The following is a 24,131-nucleotide window of genomic DNA, read 5'->3' as shown; positions in this document are numbered from 1 at the left end:
ATTATTAAATATAACCATTATTAAACATAAAACTATGTAACTTACAATTAAGTAAATTAATTCAAAACGAAGGTAACAAATACTCAAAACTCTTTACCTCCTAATAATTTTACTGCATTTTACTATTATCTACTCTTGAGCTTATTTTCATCTACTGTTCCTGTATGGTAGAAATACTACTTAATGGTGTGCTCCTCAACATCTCTTTCCAACTCTGGGTTCAGTGATGTCAAGCTGGTAACTTGAAATTAGCCATGGTAGGAGTAGGTGCAACATGGAAACTGAAAAAGACTGTGACATAAGACTCATTTTTTCAGAGAGCTGGTTGTTAAACATTTACCAGAATACCACTAGGTAGGGAGTTAGTGGAAGATTAGCTGGAAGCTGATCTGGACACTGTACATGGTTGAAAGGTCAGCTTTAAGGGGTCAAGAAATGAGATCCATCCATTGTGGAGGAAAATGTAGGACAAGGGAAAAGTTTTCTCCAGGGCTGAGAAATACTCACAGGGACTCTTTGGGTAGCCAGAGACAGCAGGTACTTTCCAAAAGTATGCAAAGGACAGTCATCCTTTTCATCCAACTCCTGGAGGAAGGAGGCTCACGTTAGGTGGTTGCATGGGAGATTATCAGTAAGGTCTGCTTGGGAAATTTTAAGCACTACTCATATGCATGCCTCATCTGAATATCAGGGCTGCTCCCAGGCCTGTGTCCTTTCATATCTTTTTCTTATTATTGTGAAATATAACATATATACAAAAAAAGCAGTAAATTTCAAAGTACTTTGTAACAAACTGTTATAGAACAGATTTCAGAGTTTGGTGTGGGTGCCACAATTTTAGGTTTTTTTCCTTCTAGCTGTTTCAAGATACTGGAGTCTAAAATATTGATATAATGGTTCAGCAGTCATACTCATTTGTTAAATCCATCTTCTCTGTTAAATCTTCTCCTTCTCCTTTGATCTTTCTCCCAGTCTTTAGGGGTATTTGGGCTGTGCCCATTCTAACTATTTCATCTTGGGAAGGGCTGTTGATAATATGGGCTAGGGGAGTAGAACTAGTTGATATTCTGGAGAGGCTGGCCCCTCTGGGCTTCAGGACTTATCTGGCCTAGTAACTCATCTGAAGGTTGTAGGTTTCTGGAAAGTAATTATAGCACATGGCTTTCATATATCTTTTGATGGTGGGGTGGGTATCTAACCTGGACTTGAGCCTGGAGTGCAGTGGCAGTCTTCAAGATGCCTTCCTCTGCCTTAAGCACAGCAGTCTTCAGAGTACCTCTTCCACACAGCAAAAGATCCACCTGCTCCGCCCGAGCAATCATCATTGCAACCAACAGCAGCACATAGTTCAGTGGGGGCTGATTGGACAAGCATCAAGGTGAAATAAGCCTCCTCAGTTTTGGAATTCATCCTTGCCCATCCAACCCCAGAAGCTAAACACCTCCACTGGTTAGAAAGTCCTGACTAAGAGGAAGAGATCAAGGTTCCCAGTTAGGAGGGGACCAAAAGGAAGAGGAACCAGGAACCCTGCCCAAATTCAACATGGAGATATACTTAAGAGTGAGATATATTTGGGTGGCAGAAATTTAAAGAGTACTAAGTACCAACCATATGTGAGAGGTTAGTATTATAATCTATACACAGGTTGCAGAAATATATTCTTGGAACTGTCCCTAGAAATGAGGGACTGAAACTTGCAAGCAAATTCATGTCATTTGGCTCAATTCTGAGTGCTTCTTTGGGATTACCAGATTTGGGAACAGGACACCTCTCAGGGTTCCAGCATCCTACCAACTTTCCTTTTTATTTTTATTTATTTTTACCCCTTCTGGCTTGCTCTTGGGGCAGAGCCTGTCTGCATCAGCATCTGTTAGGTAGACCAAGAGGGTGCGTCCTGGCAGTGGGGGCAGGCTATGCTGCACAGAGAGGTTCACAGCTGTCTCCAACGCTTGTCGGTACCGATCCAGCATCTGACTGTCATACTTCCACTGTCTGCAGGCAGGAAAGACACAGACAGGTGGACTCAGGGACTCATCTTCCTCGCACTTTGAGGCAGACAGGAAGATGAGAACTTCCTTGCCTCCTCAAGCCCTGCCATTCCCTTTCCACAGACCTTCATTGTCTTGTTACAAGCCGGGAACAAAGCTTCCCTGTGCTCTTCTCCACCCCCGACAAGGCTCTTTCTCTTAATCCATTCTCATAGATGGAGAGAAGTCAGCTGTAGACCCATTCTCTGAAATCACCTACAATATTAATACAGACTTACTTCCCCAGGCAAGATTTAACTGCCACATATTTTTAATTGTATTGTAAAGAATAAATACTAACTCCTTACTAAAAAAGATAATATTTAAAGGAGAAAGAATTGAACATTCACCTCACCTTCCTTCTACTAAATAGCTTTAGTTGACTAGAAGTTCTTTCTAGAATACCAGCTAATAAATATGGGTTAATGAGAGAAAAACCCCACTCTACAACTGCTAATGAAACAATTGGTTCAGGCAAAGATCATCAATGATGAACCATTAACTTTACAGTAAAGAGATCAGGCTATCATCACCTAAAAGCACTGATCAACCTTAGAATCACTATGAATGGGACCACCAGATATTTTGTTCCTCCTAACAGGATACAGTATAAGGTACACAGGAACACCTATAAAATATTTTTGCAAAAAAAAAAAAAAGTTAAACCTGAATTTATTGAAGCCTTATTAATGTTCAGAGTACATGATACAGAGAAACAAGTTAAATGATATCATGAGGAAGTAAATAAATCCAGAACAGGGACATTCTACAGGCCCTCTGAACTTGGTTTCCACAGCAACTCAATGGCCCCAAAACCATTAAAGGATTAGGAGAGATTTAAGAGACCTATAACCAAATGCAACATGCAGACTTTATTTGGATCCTGATTTGGACAAAACAGTGAAAAGATACATTTTAGAAAATTGGAGAATTTGAATACAGGCTGGTTAACAGATGATAATATCAATGGATTATTTTCAGTTTTGTTAGGTGTATTAATGGGATTCTTATCATGTAAAAAATGCCCACTTTTCAAAGAGACATATGCAAACTATGGAGGTGTAGAATAAAATGTATACTATTATTTGGCATTCATTTTAAAAGCATTCTTAAAGAAAAAGAAAAAAGGGATCAGTAAAGTGTGGTAAAATCTAGATAATCAATGAATCTGGGTAACAGTGTTATGGGATTTCATTATACAAATTTTCATAATAATTTTTTTCATTTAGAGAACTCAGTAGTCTCTATCAGCTCTGTCCAACAGAATTAAATGACAATTAAATTAAACTAAAATTGCATATGTAATTTAAAAATTTCTAGAAACCACATCTCAAAAAGTCAAAAGAAACAGGTAAAATTCACTTAAAAATACATTTCATTTAATCTAATATATGTAAGATAGCTTCATTTCAAACATGCTTTTAATATAAAAATTAGTAACGAGATATTTCACTTCTTTTTTTGGCACTGTCCTCCAATTTAGCTGCGTTTCAATTTAAATTGGCCACATTTCAAGTGCTTAATAGCCCCATAGGGCTAGTGACTATCATACTGGTCAGTTGAGGCATACAAATAGAGTGGCACCCAGGCTTGATTCTTAAATGGCCCTGTGGTCATTCACTGATTCAGAAGATGCTTGGTCAGTTGATTCCTATAAAAAAGGTTAGATGAATCCTATATTTGTCTTGACTGAAACTGAATGCAAGGTACTGTGGAAGCACTTAAAAGGACAGAGAGCTGGGCTTCCTCTAGCCTATGAAACAGGCTGTGTCTGTCTTTAAGCCTGCTTGATGATAACTATCTTCATGTGTGTCGAAAGAAAACAGGAGCAGGGGTCAGATGTTACAGAGGGACAGAAACAAGAACAAAAACAGATGTAACAGAGAAGAAAAAGAAAGAAAATAGTGAACCTAGTAGGTCATGCACTAAGAGAGAGGGAGATGCTTAAAGATTTCATAATCAACAAAACCAATAAAACAGCCACAGATAACAGAGCCAAGACCCAAGTACAGATTTTGTCTCATGATCTCTTTATAGGATGACATTAAAGACAAGGTTTGCCGTGCAAGAGGTAAATGGAACCTAGGCAAGTCTGAGTCATCGGGGTCACTGACAAGTACATACTGACAGAATAGCATTTGGGGTCCCCAAATAATTCCCCAAGCCCTCCCTGTGCAGATGACACACACACCTGGCCTTCTGTATTTTCAGCTTCTCTCGTTTGAGTTGCTCATACATCACAGGCATCATCATAGCTGCCCGAAGTTTCCCACGATTTAGGTTGCAAGGCTGCCTCTGACAGCCACGCCTCTTGACATTTCTCAAGTTTCTAATCATTATCCGCCTCATCAGTTGTGTGTTGGAAGGAAACGGCAATGCTGTGTGGCAAGAGAAAGGTATTTGAGCCTGGCGGCTTCTATTCCCTCATCTTGCTGTCCCATCAATACCTGCCCCGAGCCCTAACCTCTGGCAAGCATCTGACCTCTGCCCACCCCACACCCAGAGACTGGAAGGCAAGAAGTTGAAAGTGCCAGCATGATTATCTCTTCTTGGGCATAAGAGACAAACAGGGGACAAAAGAAGGGAGATAATACCTTTATTTCTGAGTTGAGCCTCAAGGTTATCAATGGCATCATGAGCATTAAGGAATCTGAATGGAAACTGCCGACTGTGGATCACAGACTTCTGGAAAGCAAAGGAGGGATTATGCGCAAAAGACAAGGGAGGATAAGGGCATCAGGGATTTTAGGGGAACAGGAAAATGGTCTATTAGATTTGTGGGAAGGCGAAGAAGGAAAAAACGGATATGGAGAAGATATCTAGAGACAGGAGGAGAAACGTAAATTAAAAAGAAAGTCATCTTGTATAATGATATAGCTTTCACAATGTGACTGTGTGATTGTGAAAACCTTGTGTCTGATGCTCCTTTTATCTATGCTGTCAACAGATGAGAGGAACATATGGAATAAAAATAAATAATAGGGGGAACAAATGTTAAAATAGATTTAGTTTGAAATGCTAGTGATCAACGAAAGGGATCAGTAAGGGGTATGGCCTGTAAAATTTTTCTTTTCTGTTTGTTATATTTTTCTGTTGTCTTTTTATTTCTTTTTCTGAATTGATGCTAATGTTCTGGGAAATGATCATGATGATGAATATGCAACTATGTGATGATATTGTGAATTGCTGAGTGTATGTGTTGGGAATGTTTGTTTCTTGTAATTTTTTTTTAATTAATAAAAAATTTTAAAAAAAGAAATAAAAAAGAAAAAATTCATGCATCCCATACTTCTTACACCTCCCTCTCACTGACCACTAGTATTTCCAACTACCCAATTTAAAAATAGTCAATTTTATGTTATGTGAATTTCAACTCAATAATTTTTTTTTTTTGGCATGGGCAGGCACCAGGAATCGAACCCGGGTCTCTGGCATGGCAGGTGAGAACTCTGCCACTGAGCCACCGTCACCCGCCCAATAAATCATAAATCTTTTTTTAATCACTATGAAAAAAAAAAAAAAAGAAAGTCATCATTGGAAAAGATGGAGAAAAAAAGGAGAGGAAGTGACAGAAGGAGCCCTGTATCTTTATATCAGACCACCTCTAAAGTCATTTAAATCACAGAAATTCCTCTTCCTGGGTAGATCTCTGACTTGGGGAAATAAAATTGGAAGTTCTTATATTCCACTGTGATTTCTTAAAGGGTTAACTGAAAGCCCACCCCTGTGTTCCACCATCTATCTGTACCTCCATACTTGTTTACAATCCACACATAAATAGCCTGATGGTCATGACCATCCCCACTCAATTGGAAAAGCCTGGTTCCCGAGACAACAGAATCTCCACGCCCACCCCTAATCAGTGGGCCATAAGGCCAAGTGCCCCTCGCAGTACCGCATGCTGGAGCCGCTGGAGAATGAGTTCATGGTGCCGGGCGCTGATTCCAACACGTAGCAGGTTACACAGGTTCCTAAGTAAGGCCATGAAGGGGAGAGTCCCACTTTCTGCGGAAGGTCAGGCATGGGGTGAGAAAAGAATAAGGTCAGAGCCACGGAGAAAGTTCAGGACAGAGGGAGTGAGGAATTTACATATGATCTATTAGATCTTAAAGGTCTGAAAAAATTAAAATAGGGTTGGCCTGAAGTTTAGGGCAATATTTATATAACAGTTATTTATGGGATGCCTGTTTCAATAAATAGCTCTTCTGTTTCTACTCTGTCTGTTGGATCCAGCCCTGGATTGGGTTCAACAGGCAAAATATATTCTGTAGTCCAAAGTAGTTATCTCCAAACTTTTTTGATGGTTCAAAGAGAAATTTCCTAATATAAGTCTATTTATAAATAGTATACATGTACTACAGTCATTAGTTAATATTTCATGGCACAGTCAACACTTAAAGTAAGGTTCATAATTAATAATTGTAGTGTATATCCATATTTCAAATAGTCTTGATAACTTTTGTTTTTTGGCCAGCTTCTTGAAAGATCTGATTAGTCATTATTTTCCTTTTGTAATATAGGTGACAAAGAGTTAACAATGGAAGCTGGAGAATTTCAGCTCTCCCATTTCTTGTTGTTTACTTGTCCTTGTGATAAGTAAGTTTCTTAATAATAATCTTTTTAAAGTTTATATCAGTTTTAGAGAGTTTGGTTAATGCTGAATGATATAATTCTAAAATCCATTTATGATACAATGATAAGTTGCAAAATTCACATTATGCTGAGCCCAAAAAAAAAAAAATGCAAGGAGCAGCCATCAGTGGTCTTGTATTGTGGAACTCCTACAATTCCCTCAAAAAAGCCTCAGCTATCCTACATGTGACACATAACCATATAACATTTGAACCAAGTGACTATGTTGATTTAATCTGTATAATCAATCTTGGAAAAATTGTATCTTTCTTTCTTTTAGCTGAAAATGTACATAAGTAGAGGTATAATAATTTTCCCTGCATACCCCCAGAGATCCATTCACCCACTTTAGAGACCTTGATTCCAGAAGGTTTTCAAGCCCCCTCCCCACCTAGGCTGTACTATCAGCAGCTTCTACTAGGAGAGAGTGGGCGCCTTTTTAAGGGTGGTGTAAGTCTCATTTGAATTACAGCTAGATGCTTTCAGCCTTCTGTAAGTTCTCCAATCATAATTCTGATTCATAATTCTGTAATATGACAATTAGGTCATATCCATACTGTATATTATGTTTGGTAACTGATGAATTATTAAATCCATTGTCAACTCTTAAGTTTTTCTCAACTGCTGCTATGTAGGAAAGATTTTCTAGATCGTCCTTTATAAGAAATGAAGTCCAAGATCATCTTTGTGGTATTGAAAAATAAATGGGATATTTATCCTTCAGATTGAGAAATACACTGATTTTTTCAAAACAAAATGGTTAATGAATTAATAAATATACCTGAGGTCTCCAAAGAGGAGTTTACCTACCTAGTTATGTTTTACCTTACATTTTATATATTTTTATATCTTAGCTTATTTATTGCCTAAAGTATGTAATCTTTTGTTCCATGTACATAATTGTAATAAATGCATATGCATATATTCTGGTACAGTCTAAAAATTGTCTTTACAGTACATGATCAAAAAAGTCTTTAGACCACTGGATTAGGTTATGGACATTTGCCTCAGCCAAGATAAATGTCAGTTTTAAATTTCATGAGCAATGGTTCTCCCCCAGAGGGAGGAAGTAGGACTACACATACTGGCTGCCATCCAGGCTCCTTTATCCTACTCTACCCCAGAGTATATAAAAATATTGTATCAAAAACAAAAGGGTTGTCAAAAAAAGGCATGTATGACAGAAGAGTGGCTAAACAAACTGTGGTATATACATACGATGGAATATTATGCAGCTTTAAGACAAGATAAACTTATGAACCATGTAATAACATGGATGGACCTAGAGAATATTATGCTGAGTGAATCCAGCCAAAAACTAAAGGACAAATACTGTATGGTCCCACTGATGTGAACGGTCATTCGAGAATAAACTTGAAATATGTCATTGGTAACAGAGTTCAGCAGGAGTTAGAAACAGGGTAAGACAATGGGTAATTGAAGCTGAAGGGATACAGACTGTGCAACAGGACTAGATACAAAAACTCAAAAATGGACAGCACAATAATACCTAATTGTAAAGTAATCATGTTAAAACACTGAATGAAGCTGCATCTGAGCTATAGGTTTTTGTTTTGTTTTGTTTTGTTTTGTTTTGATTTTACTATTATTACTTTTATTTTTTTCTCTATTAACATTCTATATCTTTTTCGGTTATGTTGCTAGTTCTTCTAAACCAACGCAAATGTACTAAGAAATGATGATCATGCATCTATGTGATGATGTTAAGAATTAATGATTGCATGTGTAGAATGGTATGATCTCTAAATGTTGGGTTAATTTCTTTTTTTCCGTTAATTAAAAAAAAAAAAAAAAAGAGAAGGGATAATTGGAGATGAAGGGATACAGACTGTACAACGGGACTGGATATAAAAACTCAGAAATGGACAGCACAATAGTACCCAATTGTAATGCAATTATGTTAAAACACTGAATGAAGCTGCATGTGAGGTATAGGTTTTTTGTTTTTGTTTTTTTTGTTTTTTTTTCTTTCTATTATTGTTTTAATTCTTATTCTGTTGTCTTTTTATTTCTTTTTCTAAATCGATGCAAATGTACTAAGAAATGATGAATATGCAACTATGTGATGTTATTAAGAATTACTGATTGTACATGTAGATTGGAATGATTTCTAATTGTTTTGTTAATTCTTTTTTTAATTAATAAAAAAAAAATAAAAAAAAATAAAAAGATCAAGTCTCAAAAAAAAAAAAAAAAAGGCATGTATGGGTATGTATGTGTTGTATTTTAATTCCTAGGGGATTCGGATGCCTACACTACCAGTGACAGACATGGAGTAAGAGAAATGATAAGTAGCTGAGCAATTCAGGATGCCCTGTGTATATTCTATAAAGAGCAACATACAGAGAAATAAGGTAAACGCCAGTTTCTGCTTATCAAGCTCCAAAATACGAAATCTAAAACACTCAAGCAATCAAAATGTTTTAAAGCTAGATGTTTTCCAGCAGAACGAGGTTGACATTAAATTTCAAATATGAAAGAGGGTGTTAAAAGATTCATATATATATATAAGTTAAACCTTCTACAGTTAAACCAACAAAAAATCAGAGAGAAAGAAAAGATCAAAGGCAACTGTATCTCCCCAATTTGATTTTTTTAAAAATCAGTGTGGACAAATTACCTAAAACTTCCATGTCCTAAATAATTAGGATTTCCACAGAAAGAATATTATGCCATGTGCCAGTCCTACCTTGTTTGGAGTGAGTTACACAGCTATGGATACAAGTAAAATTAGAGAGATGTTTCCTTTTGTGGCACGTGTTGAAAAGTCTGGTGTTATCACCTAACCACATCTGGAAGAATGAACTACCTATGATGCCAAAACTACTCAAAACAGGCGCCACTACCCACTTTGGTATGGTCAATGGCAGACCAATCACTTTCAAGGATACAATCACCAGGCAAGAGCGTAACTACATCAAGCATGGAAATTTCTAGTCAAGGTCTAAAGTGCAGAGGCATGAATGGGGAAGAAAGGAAGAGAACATGATGGTCAAAATCACTCTACCAATGAGCTTCTCCCAGACTGGAGCTTTGTTCCCTCGCAGACTCAACTCGCGCTCCCAGGTCTCTGGCTGAGAGAGCTTCATCCGCTTCCCAGCTCTGCTGGAATCCCACGGCCCAGGCAGGCGGCTTTGTGAAAAGTGCTGTAGACTGGAAGGGTATCTGGGACAGAGGAGAAAGAACTTATCATTTAAAAGACAGCTGAAATAGCTCAGAAAAGGAAAGGTGACGTCAACGCCAGCCAGTCATGCCTGGCTAACCTACTGTTGTTGGGACTGAGAACTGCAGGGTTGAGGCCAGGGAGGTTGAAAAGTCATGTTACCTAGATGGGATGAATGTTCAGGGGACATCTTCTCACCGGCAGCCCAGCAGGGCTTGAACATGCTGGGCGGGATCCTGGATATGCAGTCGCTGTACCAGCTTTTTCAGAGTAAACCTCGGCTGTGTCTTTTTCTCTGGCACTGAACTGTAGATAGCCTCAAACTGTGGAAACATCCCCAAGTCCCAAAGATGTCATGTCATTTGTCCAGAAAATGAAGCCTAAAATCATCCTGTACCTATGAGATAATTTCTCTCTCCAACAGAGATTTCGGCAAAGAGTAGGAATAGGGTGTCAAAATCTCCAACGATAAGCATAAGATAGTAGCTCTTTGTGGTCACTGTTATATTTATATATGATGAAGTATTGATGCTTAACACAGGATGACTAGATTTGGAAAAACAAAATGAGGATAGAATGAACAGAGAAAATTCTTGTTCTTAGAAAGAAGGAAAGGAAAGGGAAAAAACAACCCCGAGTTACATCTCGGAGACACTGAACAAATAAATAGAGGCACCAGCACAATGCAGGCTGTGAGTATTTAAAAAAACTGAAAGACACTGGGTTTCAGAATTTTCCACAGTAGAGGAACCAAGGTTGGGCTATATTAATAGAAAAAAGACCAGCTAACCAACTAACAATGTGTTTTTTCTCAAAATCTTTTTTCTAATAATCTATTTTACTAATGATAATAATGATAGCTAACATTTATTTGGCACTTACTATGTTAAGAAGTAATATATTAAATTGTTAGAAAAACATTAAACATAGTAAATGATTGGATCTCCAAGATAATCCGGTGAAGTAGGTACTGCCGTTATCCCCATTTTATATATAAGGACATGGAGACAAGAGAGGTTAAGCCATTTGACAAAGCTCGAGCATCAGCAAGTGGTGGGGGTGGAATTAAAACTCAGGTGGTCTGAATCCAGATCTATACTTCTAACTGCTAAGTGCAGTCCCTTCTTTGTTATTAAAGCAAACAGATTTTGTTTCTTTAAATCTTCCTATGGAAGACAACTATTTCATAATTTTTACACTCACTTAGGTTGGTTGTGCACCTGTCAGTAAAATATTAATACCAAGGAGAGTAAAATGAGAGCGAGTGAGAGAGAGAGAGAGAATGAGAGAGAGAGAACATGAGAGGTGCCTTTCCCAGTGCTCTCAGAACCTGACCCTATATGGCTGAGAATCCCTAGGCAGGAAATTAGCATACATCTACCATACCCATTAACAGTATTTCAAAACCAAATGAAGGGTTGGGGGTACAAGGGTTGTTCAGTGGTAGAATGCTGACCTGCCATGCAGGAGACCCCGGTTCAATTACCAGCCCATGTGCTTCCCAAACAAGCAAGCAAGCATATGAAAAACCAAATAAACAAAAATTTAGCAAATGGAGCATGCTGCAATAAGGGGACACTCACATGGAAAAAGAATAAAATGTGACCCCCACCACACAGCATATTAAAAAAAAACCACTAAATGGAGAGGGAAGCAGCAGCACCAAACTCAAGATGGCAGCCAGCCAGGAGGCTGATGAAAGCACTGGAAGAAATCCGCAAATGTGGAATAAAAAACCTGCATAACATCCAGTCTGATGAAGCTAATTTTTTGACTTGGCAAAGGCTTATTGTTCCTAATAAATCTCCATATGGTATGGGGGGCTTCAGAATCGAAGAGTACCCGCTCAAACACCAAAGATCACACTTAAAACAAAGATCTACCACCCGAACATCCATGAAAAGGGGCAGGTCTGCCTCCCAGTAACTAGTGCTGAAAACTGGAAGCCAGCCACTAAAACTGACCAAGTAATCCAGTCCCTCATTGCACTGGTGAATGACCCCCAGCCCAAGCACTGGGTTCAGGCTGACCTAGCTGAAGAAGACGCTAAGGACCGTAAAAAATTCTGTAAGAGCACTGGGGAGTTAACAAAGAAATACAGGGAAAAACAACCTGTGGACTAAAATCTGCCACTACTGATTCCAGCGTGTGTGAGCAGAGACCCCAAGCAGTGCATTCAGACACCCTGCAAAGCAGGACTCTGTGGAAAATTGACATGTGCCACCACCTGGTGTCCATGTGTGGCAGTTACTAACTTTCTATAGTTTTCTTAATCAAAAGTGGTCTAGGTACCTGTTAAGAAAGGATTAAAAATTTAAGATGTTCTAAAACAACAACAAAAAACAATGGAATTCTAGTCCTGGAATCCCTGTCCATGCACACATGACAAGGGACTCACCTTCCTCTGTTCAGCTTTAAAACACTGAAGGAATCTTGGAAGATATCTCTGCTTCTCAGAAAATGGGTGTTCTGACTTCTGCAGGGACAGGAGAAACAGTGTTCAAAGAGAGAAAAGGAAGTCATCTCTGGAGAGACCCATTCCAATAGTCCCTCTTCTTCTAAAAAAGGAGTCAGCTAGGAAAGAAGCCTGCTTTACTCTCTCTGCATGCTGCATTCTGACCCAACTCTTGGATTTCTCTATTTTTCTTTCTGGTGGTACTAAGACATCAGTTTTAAAGAATGAGGATGCTTAGTGAAGGGGTTCACTGTCGCTACCATGTCCTTCCAGAGGCCAGGGGCCTGGGTTGTAAATTATGAGGGCTGGGTGGGGACTGACAGGAGGGCGTGGGGGCTTTTGCGGTGGTCGCTTGGCCCGATGCTTCCGAGGATTGTACTTCGCCAGCTGGTATTCATCAAACTGGGCAAATTTGTCAGTCATAGCAGCACGCAGGCAGGCAGGCAGGGGCACCAGCTTGCTCTCCGGTCCTTCAGCCAGACTCTGTCAGACAGAGAGACCCCCAAGAGTGAGGCCGAAACAAACCCTCCAAAACAAATCAGATGACATCACCGGGTTAACCGAGAGCATAGAACAGGGAGCAAGTTCCTAGTCCCAGCTCTAAAAGTACAATTTCTGTAGTATATGGCAAGTCAATGACTTCTCTGATTCTCATTTTCCCATTGTAAACATGAATTCCAGGATAAGATCAATTATTCCGAAACTTCAGAATAGCCTTTCTCAATCATAGTCTGCCTGTCAGGCAACTCTGGTAGAAGGAAGCACTGTCTTGTGTGGGCACCAAAATTGCAGACAACTGAGGCGTAGGCCTGTCTGAGATTTCTGTAGAGGGATGGACTGAGCAAAGGAGAGGGGACCATGTGGGGTCCAAAGCTGGGAAGTGAGGGCTGTACCTGGTAGAACTCAGCCACCTGGATCCAATCAGAAGGCAATTGGACAATGGCACAGAAATATCGTCGCAGGTAGGGGCGGCAGGCTGGCAAGAAGGCAGCAATGGCCAAAACTTTGTTGGCCACATCCCGAATGTTCAGCTGCTGCCTGGTGTACAATGATGCCTAGGACACAGGGTACAGGGGTTGGCATCTCAGTCACTTCTCTCTGTTGCTTCACTCCTTAAGTAAATTCACTCTTTAATCAACATGTATACAACTTCTCCTGAGTCCTCTATATTACCTACAGAAAATGAAACCTGAGCCCTTGGCGAGGCATTTCTAGTCCTCCATAATTCAGCCCCTATCTACCTTTCTAGTGTGTCTTCTCCAGAGTCTACTAATCACCTTTCAAGTCATCGAGGACCTTTGCTCCCTTTGGAAGCCACTTCTCACATCAATATCATCAAAAATTTAAACAGGATTTAAATCTCTGATTAAACCTACCATCTTCCGAAGTCTCATAAAGAGCATGTTTTCCCTCTCCTTTGCTTTTGAAACAGTCATTATCTACTACTCCAGTGGTATACTTATGACATATGGGAACATGCTTGGCTTCCTCAACACTATAAGCTCCTTGAGACCCAGATACAAGCTCCTATACCTGTTGGTATGACCCTCAAGGCCTAGTATGTATACCTTGCCTGTATATTTACTAAACAAATATGAGTATACTCTTTCCCAACCTCATCTTTCCCCACTCCCCACAGAACCCCAGGGACTAGGCCTCAGACTCACCCAGAGACCCTGCTCCCTTCCTAAATGAAGTTTCTTCCACCTTCAATGAGGCTGGGCACGACCTCCCTTCACATACCATAACCACATTCCCCATCTCCCAGCTTTTACACCACAATACCTTGAGGATAAACTCAGGTTCCAACGCAGCAAGTTCACTACAGATTTCAAGGAGGGAAGTGTGGGTGGGGTCACCTGCTTCTTTTATGTTTAAATTTGATGCCAGACTGGAGCAAAGCAAGCTCATTAGAGCCAACTGGGAATTGGGAGAAGAAGGGAAAAGCAGAGGTAAGAATGAAACACTTCAGCATCCATGAAGGCCAACTTACAAAATCTGAGAATGGACCCCAGATTCGGATAGATATTCTACCAAGAGTTTATAAAAGGGAATTAGGAAGTGAGGAATTAGAGCTGACCTCTATTAAATGGATCATGTCCTCTCTTTCTCCTTCCATCCAGGGAGGGGATCTGCTTCAGCCTTCAGTCACCACTCCTCCAGCACCACCACCACCTCCCTTCCCAACCTCCCCTATGTCACCACCAACCTCTCCCAGACTCTAGAATTTTCACCTTCTTTTCCTGAAGGGCCCGGTCCGTGGGCTCAGGACAAGATTCGGAGTCCCCAGAGGTGAGCTTCAGGGCCAGCCTCTCCAACTCCTCCTCCTTTCCCAAGCTTAGACTATAAAAAGGCATCTGGACCTCTGCCCCTTCCTTCTCTTTTGGCTTTTTCTCTTCTTCTGAAGAGGACCAACAAACCTGGGGACGGCAGCAGTTATTAATCATACCTTGCACCCACAGCCCCTCAAACATAGACAGATCTGATGGCAGTTCCCACAGCTAGGAAGAGTTCACCCCTATCTTCTAGCATCCAAAACACTCCCCCTTCACACCCCAGCATTTATCTGTCCTGTCTTTGACTTAGTGCTCCCTCATCATCACATGACACCACCCCCTACTCTATCTCTGAGCCTTTATCCAGATGCTCACAATCTTCTCCCTGCCTTTTTCTCCTTACTGACATCATAGCCTGGGAGTCCCTCAGGATTTAATGCCTTCAGGTTGATGTTACTAAGGAATTTCTGGAGTCAAAAGAAAAAGGAACAAGCCCTTAGCAACCCTGGGCTGCTTAAACTCTCTGAACCTCAGGTTCCTCATTCACTACCACTTACCCAATGGAGTAGTTGGAAGATTAAAGGTGATAATGTATGTTTAACTCTACAAATTGCAAAGCCCTAAATAAATGTAAGATGGCAGTAGTTGTACTCCTGACAACAATCCTGTAAGGTGGATTCTTATTGATCTCATTTAAAGGTAAGGGAATAAGGCTCAAAAGGTTAAGGATCTTGCTCAGGGCTGTGTGGTTTATAACTGGCAATGCTAGTAAGGGGCTCAGATTAGCCTAGTCCCTCGGGTCAAAGAAAGGACCTGTTTGTACACCAATTCTGATCTGTATTACTGAATATATTTACATAGGTGTGTACAAATGGATGAGTGTCTGCACAGGCACATACAGGAAAGTGGGCCCTGGTATAGCAGATGCATCTCAGGTCTCATATATGATCTCAAAAGCATGTGATTGACTCAAACAGCAATAGTGTGCCAGGTCTCCTTTTGAGTAGTGGCTCTTCAAGCACGAGGTCTGTTTTTGCTCTATTCTCTAGAATCTCCAGATCAGACACTCAATAGGAATAAAAATGGCACCTTTGAAAGAGGCTGTGAGGAGAGAAGACATCCAGACAGAGAGCAGCACAAAGGGAAACCAAGGTACTGAAAGCTAGGGATGAGAGCATACAATAGATGCGGCTAGAGTCAAGACAAGTGTCTGCAGCCATTACCAAAGATGCTTCCTGAGCTCTCTCTGCGGTAGAGATGGATTTCCGGGCCATGGGGCAGGTCACAAGGTTTCGTTCCTTAGAGAGGGACTGAGCTCTCCAGACTGAAGGCTCAGAGAGCAGGGAGTTGTTGGTATTCTGACTCCATAGATCAGCTTGAATCCAGTCAGGAATCTGAAGATCCTGAAGCAGAGGTCTGGCAGACATAGTGCTCCTTAGACTGGGGAGTGTGGCCAGACACCGATTTTCCAGGGACAGGACGTCTAGGTGAGCAGATACATGCCCGTGGGGTTTCTCCATGGTCTGCAGGTCAGGAAGCATGGCCAGGCACCGGTTCTCCAGGGAGAGGATGTCTAGGTGGGTGGACACATGCCCATGGGGTTTCTCCATGGTCTGCAGGTCAGGAAGCATGGCCAGGCACTGGTTCTCCAAAGAAAGGACGTCTGGGTGAGCAGACACATGGCCATGGCATTTCTCCATGGCTGGAGCCCAACCAGTATATGCCTAGAAGGAGAGAAATACAGGAGATGAGTACCTGGCTGCACCAGGAGTGCATGTCCTCGTCTGTTATTTCCCCATAGCCTTCCTGGTAATGTAAGTGACCTTCAGGCAGAGAACAAAATTTCCTATTTCCCCAGGGAGTATTCTAAGGGAGAAGGGGAGGGGAAAGGTGAGGCATAAGCTTAAAAGTAGAGTTTAAAACAACAACAATAAAAATTGGCTAGAAAGGAAAGGGACATGCATCTCTTGAGTGGTAAGGGAGATCCCAGGATTATCAGTCTGATCGCAAATTAGCAGACGAGCTAAGCTTAGAATATGAAAGTCTGGATTCCTAGCTTCAGAGAAACAAAAATTTTGATCAAATTTTTTATACTTACCATCTCAACTTTCCTACCTTCTACTAACCCACTCTTCAATCAATTAAATGGGGATTCTGTCCCCACTATTTCACCAACACTATAAATAACAGACTTACTACTATTATGAATAGACACATCTTGACCCTTTTCTTACTTCACAAACCCTGAAGCAGAATTTGACATTCTTGGTCACTTCTTCATCAAACTCTCTCTTCCTTTGGCGTTCATGATGCTACTGCCCTCTTTTTTTTCTTAATCCTCTAACCACAGGTTATTGGAAGGTCTTTTCGTTGCCATTTCTTAAATGCTGGTGGCCCTTAGAGTTCTATTCTAATCCTTCTATATAGTTTTCCAGGGTTATCTCACCTACTCCTGTAGCTCCAAATAAAATTTATATGCTGGCAACTCACAAATTTATCCCTTGGCCTAAATGTCGCGTCTGAGCTTCATGTTCATTTATCCAATTGCCTACTGGATACCTCCACTTGGATGACCCAGAGCTACTCCAAACTCAACAAATCCCAAACTCATCATCATTTTCCCACTCCTACCTCTGTCACAAATCTATTCCTCCTCCTTCATCCATCTAGAAACCTACGTTTTGACTTTGATTCTCTTTCTCCCTTACCCTACAAGGACTTTGAAATAAGATAGACTTGAGTTTCAAGTTACTTAAACTCTTATGTTCCTCAGTTTCTTCGTCTTCAAATTTGAGAGAAATGGCTATCTCACAGAATTATTATAGAAATGAATGAGAAAAAGTATATTAATTGCTGAGAGTAGTGCCTGGCCCTTAGTAAGTACCCAATACATGTTAGCTATTGTAATTTATTATTATTATCCAATAAACTACCAAATCTTGTTAATTCTGTTCCCTGAATGTCTCTCACTCTATCCAATTCTCTCCATTCTTCATGCCCCCACCTTTCTTGAAACCCTTCAACAAATTCCCATATGCCACATTATTATTAATACTTTGGATTGGTGTGGGACATTTGTTACAATTGGTGAAAGCATATTTTTATAATTGTACTATTAACTACAGTTCATGGTTTAACTTAGGGTTCACTGTTTATATAGTACAGTTTCATGGATTTTTTTTCCTATTATCATATATACACTATAACATTTCCCCTTTTAACCACATTCAGGTATATATTTCAGTGCTGTTAATTATGTTCACAATGTCAGCCTACCATCACCACCATATTATTATCAAAATATTTCCACTGTTCCAAATAGGAGCACCGTACATTTGTTTTAAAGAAAATTTAAAATAAAAATAGAAGTAAAAGAACATCCAAAACAACCCATCCCCTGCAACCCGCCCCTGTTCATTTTTTGTCTTTATTTTTCTTACTCCTCTGTCCTTACACTTACTAAAGGGAGTATCAGTCATAAGGTTTTCACAATTGCATGAGCAGACCTTAAAAGCTCTATAGTTATTCAATCATCTTCAAGAATCAAGGATTTTGGATTACAGTTCAACAGTTTCAGGAATTTCCCTCTAGCTACACCAATACACCAAAAACAGAAAAGAGCTATCTATATATTGCATAAGAACGACCCCCAGAATGACCTCGTGACTCTATTTGAAATCTCAGCCACTAAGACTTTATTTTGTTTCATTCCTCTTCCCCTTTGTGGTCAAGAAGGCTTTCTCACTTCCAAGTTGCCAGGGCCAGAGTCATCCCTGGGAATCAGGTCCCACATTGCCAGGGAGATTTATACCCCTGGGAATCATGTCCCACATGGTGGGGGCGGGGGGCAGCCCCTCCTCTTCCAGGCCAAATTCTACTTTCCTTTCACTTTACAGGCCTCAATTTAATAATTAGTTTCTACAAAGAACTTTTGCTGTCACCCAACCCCAGTCTGGCTTAGTGGTTCTCTCTGTGTTCCCACAATGCCTGTACTTCCTCTATCATAAAACACCTATATTGTAATTGCCTGTTTGTCTTTCACTCCACCAAACCGAAAATTCCTGAAGAAAGTGCCTAGTCAATGGAATTCACAGGCTTTTGAGAATCTGGTGAAAGACAGGGAGATTCTTCAGAGAAAAACATGAATATACATTGTTCTGCACTCAATTTCAGAGAGTTCATGGAGCCCATCGATGGATCTCCTAGGATCTCCATAAACCACAAATTAAGAACTTCTGCCTTAGAGGATGCTTGAAATTATACCATCAGTAATGTATTTATTTGGAGAAAGGTTATCTCTTATTCACATTTAAGTATTTTAGAAGTAGTATTAATAAGTAAATCACCTACACCTTAGTGTGAAAGTGCTTACAGCCAAGAATGTAGAACATTTCCAAGAAGACCTGCATAGACTGACAATCCAGGACTAGAAAAGACAACAGATGTCTCACTGGATGTGAATGTGGACAAATTATATCAAGAATGGCTGGCCTCTTATTCTGCCCCATTTGCGGCAGGTACTGTCTCTTTCAAGGAGCATAAAGGGCAGGAAAGTAAAAAGGGTTCAATCTCACTTGGTCTCTAACCTTCTGTCCTTCAATCCTCTGTCCTTCCCTTTCCTTCAACATCCTTCTCCTTTCTCCACTCCAGTCTCTCACTTTCTCTTTCACAACCACACCCCCTCCCCGAGCTACCCGGAAGAGAACGGCAGCTGTGCCCACCCCCGTGGCCCTCCCTCAATTGGTGACTAACCCGCCCGGGCTAGGCCCTTCCCACCCTGGCTGGCGAGCCCAGCGCCCCGGGCCCCAATCTAAAGCAGTTACCTGCGCTCCGACCCCCTGGAGCGACTGGGGTCTGCACAAACTGGGTTCCTGACCTGGGACGTCTCGGTTGTCAGCAGCAGGAAGCAGACGCCCAGCTCTCCGCTCCGCTGATGGGAAGAGGGGAAAGCCAAGGAGGAGCCGGACCGGGAGCGGGGAGGAGCGCGCACGCCGCGGAGACGCGCGAGTGGGTGCGGCGGTCCTGGGGCTGGTAGTGAGCGGCGGGCGGGGCACCGCGCGGGGAGACCAGAGGCCAGGCCGGGCGGTCAGTGCTTACGGGTAAAGGATATCCGCAGCCTTTTCTGTGGCTTGAGTTTAGTTGTTTTCTGTTTGTTTGGTTGTTGTTTTCCTGTTTCCTTCCCTGATTCTCTTTTCATCTGTCCGTGAGACTCCCTCTTCTACCAAATTCCCCTCCTCTTTTGCTAAATTTCCCCTTCTTTGGCCTGTGGCTTCTCCTGGAGTGTAAAACCAAACAACCATTTCTTGAAAAAGATGTTGCCATGTTAGCTGCCTATCCGGACACCGTTTTTCCTGGTATCAAAGATTGTTGGACTCTGAATTCGTCCTAAAGCTACTTGGTGAATATAGAATTAAAAGAAATCTGAACCGTTCAAAGAAAAGGCTTTTAATAAAGTGCAGACTTCCAGTACTTAAAGCACGGTGAACTGAGAGCATTCCTCCTCCAGTCCCTCAGGAGATAGCTGTGGATCACAAAGAATCTATTTGGAGCTATTCTGAATAGCTAATGTGAAACTTTTACTCAGAAGATGGAACCAGGCTTAGGGAAGAGATGAACATGAAAATTTGCATTTCTGACAAGTTCCAGGGTAATGATGCTGCTGCTTATCTGAGGACCACACTTTGTAAACCATTGTTTTAGAATGATTCCCCATACGGGAGAGATAGTAACTATAAACTTTACTACAGTTTCAAAAGGATGGCCCCTGCCACACCCAGATTGCATATATATGTATTTTTACTGGACTTTATTCTCAGAGATTCTGTTCCAGTCAGAGACCCACTGAATGATTCCTAATAGATAGTTCAGCTGAGTTGTGTGGAGCAGAAGGGGTCATAGGGGGAGTGGGGAGCCAGATGAACTATCTCTACATTGCAACAGAGAAAGTTTTTCATTTGGTAAGTGTTCGCAAAGTTCAAATTCAGCCTTCCTCTGCTGTTGACAATGCTAAACACACATCACCGATATTTGCTTCTCTGAGTTGTGCTTTTCTAACTACTCCTTTGAGTTGAAGCAATCTTTCTTCAGATTACTATCGATGATTAAATTAGGGAACTTCACCAATCACATAACTACTCCAGAGTCAAGGAGACATTCAGATGTCTCCACTAGATTGGATTAACTTAACTTTGACAAAGCTGTCTTTTTTTAAATTAATTTTTAATTTTTTAAAAATATAACAACAAACAAATGCAAACATTCTTAACTTTTGATCATTCCATTCTACATATATAATCAGTAATTCACAATATCATCATATAGTTGTATACTCATCATGATCATTTCTTAGAACATTTGCATCAATTCAGAAAAAGAAATAAAAAGACAACAGAAAAAAATTCATACATACCATAACCCTTACCCTTCCCTTTCATTGATCACTAGCATTTCAATCTAAATTTATTTTGACATTTGTTCCTCCTATTACTTATTTTTATTCCATATGTTTTTCTCGTCTGTTGATAAGGTAGATAAAAGGAGCATCAGACACAAGGTTTTCACCATCACACAGTCTCATTTGTGAAAGCTATATCATTATACAATCATCTTCAAGAAACATGACTACTGGAACACAGCTCTACATTTTCAGGCAGTTCCCTCCAGCCTCTCTAGTACCTCTTCACTAACAAGGTGATATCTATTTAATGGGTAAGAGTAACCTCCAGGATAACCTCTCGACTCTGTTTGGAATCTCTCAACCATTGACACTTTATTTTTGTCTCATTTCGCTCTTCCCCGTTTTGGTTGAAAAGGTTTTCTCAATCCCTTGATGCTGAGTTTCAGCTTTTTCTAGGATTTCTGTCCCACGTTGCCAGGAAGGTCCACACCCCTGGGAGTCGTGTCCCAGGTAGACGGGGAGGGCTGTGAGTTTGCTTGTTGTGTTAGCTGGAGAGAGGCCACATCTAAGCAACAAAAGAGGTTCTCTTGGAGGTGACTCTTAGGCCTAATTTTAAGTAGGCTTGACCTATCCTTTGTGGGGTTCAGTTTCATATGAACAAACCCCAAGATTGGGGGCTCAGCCTATAGCTTTGGTTATCTGCACTGCTTGTGAGAATATTAAGAATTCAACTTGGAGAAGGTGAATTTTCCCCCTTTCTCACCATTCTCCGAAGGGGACTTTGCAAATGCTTTTGTATTCACTGTTCAGATCACTCTGGAATTTATCGGGGCATCACTCTGGACAAACCAACAAAATCTCATGCCCTACTCAAGGTTCCATGTACTTATGGTGTTCAGTTAAGCTGTCTACATGAGTTATATTAGGAAATGCACTAGTCAAAATATAAATTTTGTACCAAATAAACAGTTTTTTGCTTTAGTCTCACACATAAGTTAAATTTTAAAATATTAATTACCGTCTATTTTCAACACCCTGCAATAATGACATTCCTTTGTTCTTCTTCATGCAAAAACACTTTTTAAATTTGTACCTTTAGTCACTACCATTATACACTCTAGGCATTCCTAGATTATACCATCTCAGTCTTTATCATCTATCTTTCTTTCTGATTTCATTTGACAAAGCAATCTTAATTTCCTTATTTCCAAGTTTTTACAGGGCCACTCACTTTCTCCCCATATACAGCCTGTACCCCTAATGGTTGATCAGTGGCACTGAGCTTCAGTCTCTAACTGATAAGTATAGTATCCCAACTGATTCCTTTCTGGGATAAAGAAATACCATCCCCCTTAGCCCTTTGAAGCCCCTTTAAAAAGGCTTCTGACACCTAACATAACTGCTTACCTCTTCTAGTGAGTTTTATTATATACTCCTTGCCCTCCCCCACTATGACTCAACAGACATCTACTAAGCTCCTATCAAGTGCAAAGGATAGTGCTAGTACTTTGTGCACTGTAAAAGAAAATGTATAAAACATGCCTTCTCCTAGTCTTGTGGTCTTATAAAGGAGGCAGATGCAAGCAAAAGTCACAAAAATGCAAGGCAACTATGGTGAATGCTATATTAAACTAAGGAACAAACTGTAGAGTTATGTGGAGGAAGGGACCTTGGCAACTTCCTGGAAGAGATGAAATCTGAACTGAGAAGGGCAGGCCTCTGATAAGCTGGAAGGGGAGAAGAAAAAACATTGTTTTTGCTTGATTTTTTCCCCTCTTTTGTGAATTATTACCATTAGATGCATAGCATGTATTTTTCTTAATCTAACCGTAGCCAATTATAAAGCTAAACACAAATTGTAATATATGAACAAGCACTTAATTACTCCTTAGCAACCTGGCACCCCAGGGGAAAGCAGAAGTCGAGCAAGCAGATAATAGGAACCTCCCAGCCTGACTTCTCTGACTCAAAACAACTCTGCATTTGGTCTCTGCCCTGTTGACATTTACCAACATCTTTATTCACCCTCCTTTGAGAGACCCTCCCCACTGCAAGCCATCCTTCCTTGACAAGCCTCCCAAACTAAATAGATTAAGGCTTCATTTCTCACTTCTTGGTTCTGTGCTGATTTAGTGACTCACTTGAACAATATGTGTCAGAAGTGACATTCTAAGACTTTGCACTTCTTCCCAGAGCTCTTGGAATACTTTCCCTGGGAGCCTGAGCTGCCAAGTAAGAAGACCCTGAGACTGCCAAGGTGAAGAGGCCACATATTTTTGCTTCAGCTAGCAGTCTCAGCTAAATCCAGCCTTCCAGCTGTCCTCACCAGGCACCACACATGGGAACAAAGCTGTCTTGGACCCTCCAGACCAGCCCATCCATCAGCTGCACACCACCAGGTTACTTCCATCAATGACACATGGAACAGAAGACTCATCTGGTGGAACCCTGTCTAATTTTTAAAATTTTATTTTTATTGTGGTAACATATACCTACCTAAATTTAACGAAAACTAAAGATACGTATAAGAAAATGGTTATTGTTTCAAGCCAATATGTTTTGGGGTAGTTTGTAATGTAACAATAGATAATGGGAATAATAGACTGAAAAGTTTAAGGCTAGTTTATATCAGATTACTCTGTGGTCATCCCACTCTCCCTACATTTTTATAATCACCCAATTCCTAACACAATGGTACTGTGCAATAGTTACATCTGGTGGAATTGTGCTTCCCAGGAGATAGGCTACTGAGGTAGAGCCTGACCTACATGGCAAGCATATCTAGGAATACGGATCCATGCGATTGGTTATATGCCCTCATCATTCATTCCACAAATATTATTTGATTACCTAGTATTTATTGGTATTGTCAAATTAATCAACATCCAAACTGTCCTAGATTCAAGGCTGCTAGTACAAAGACCACACAATGGAGTGGATTAACAATAGGAATTTATTAGTTCATGGTTTTGGAGGACACAAATTCCAAATCAAGGCATAAGGAAGGCCTGCTTTATCCTTGTGCAGGTAGTGTTCCAGTGATAGCATCCTCCATCAAGTACCGATGTAACTCTCCTTCCTCACTCCTGAGACTTTCAGATCTTTTTTATAAATTCTCCAGTAAACTGAATTAAGACCCACCTTCATTCAGTTGGGCCCG

At 40.6% G+C, this 24,131-nt stretch overlaps 1 protein-coding gene, 1 long non-coding RNA gene and 1 pseudogene across 6 annotated transcripts in view; 2 read left to right on the top strand and 1 right to left on the bottom strand.

Annotated features, from left to right (window-relative positions):
* TEP1 (telomerase associated protein 1) overlaps nucleotides 1–19,224 on the bottom strand; it is a 37,449-nt gene extending 18,225 nt beyond the window's left edge. For 3 of the 4 annotated variants that reach the window (XM_077127332.1, XM_077127333.1, XM_077127334.1), the window contains exons 1-15: nucleotides 19,149–19,224; nucleotides 15,798–16,298; nucleotides 14,533–14,718; nucleotides 14,084–14,218; nucleotides 13,192–13,353; nucleotides 12,620–12,781; nucleotides 12,242–12,319; nucleotides 10,042–10,166; nucleotides 9,688–9,845; nucleotides 5,923–6,032; nucleotides 4,622–4,712; nucleotides 4,219–4,405; nucleotides 1,824–1,992; nucleotides 1,200–1,358; nucleotides 508–585 (exon numbers count right to left, since the gene is read on the bottom strand). In XM_077127332.1, the coding sequence (XP_076983447.1) occupies nucleotides 508–585; nucleotides 1,200–1,358; nucleotides 1,824–1,992; nucleotides 4,219–4,405; nucleotides 4,622–4,712; nucleotides 5,923–6,032; nucleotides 9,688–9,845; nucleotides 10,042–10,166; nucleotides 12,242–12,319; nucleotides 12,620–12,781; nucleotides 13,192–13,353; nucleotides 14,084–14,218; nucleotides 14,533–14,718; nucleotides 15,798–16,298; nucleotides 19,149–19,202 (2,355 nt within the window). In that variant the 5' untranslated portion in view covers nucleotides 19,203–19,224. The other variant, XM_077127335.1, reaches the window with a different exon arrangement.
* Nucleotides 5,886–23,487, top strand: LOC143655835 (uncharacterized). Of its 2 annotated transcripts, XR_013162280.1 has the most exons (4): nucleotides 5,886–6,002; nucleotides 8,918–9,034; nucleotides 15,624–15,726; nucleotides 23,167–23,487. It is a non-coding gene; the product is annotated as an uncharacterized LOC143655835 (long non-coding RNA). The 2 variants fall into 2 exon arrangements; XR_013162279.1 differs by lacking the exon at nucleotides 8,918–9,034.
* On the top strand, nucleotides 11,533–12,064 carry LOC143655834 (ubiquitin-conjugating enzyme E2 L3 pseudogene; annotated as a pseudogene).
* Nucleotides 23,488–24,131: the final 644 nt, after the last annotated feature.

This window comes from Tamandua tetradactyla, chromosome 14, assembly GCF_023851605.1.
Source record: "Tamandua tetradactyla isolate mTamTet1 chromosome 14, mTamTet1.pri, whole genome shotgun sequence".
Classification (NCBI taxonomy): Eukaryota; Metazoa; Chordata; class Mammalia; order Pilosa; family Myrmecophagidae; genus Tamandua; species Tamandua tetradactyla.
This window is presented reverse-complemented; position numbering and strand designations above follow the sequence as displayed.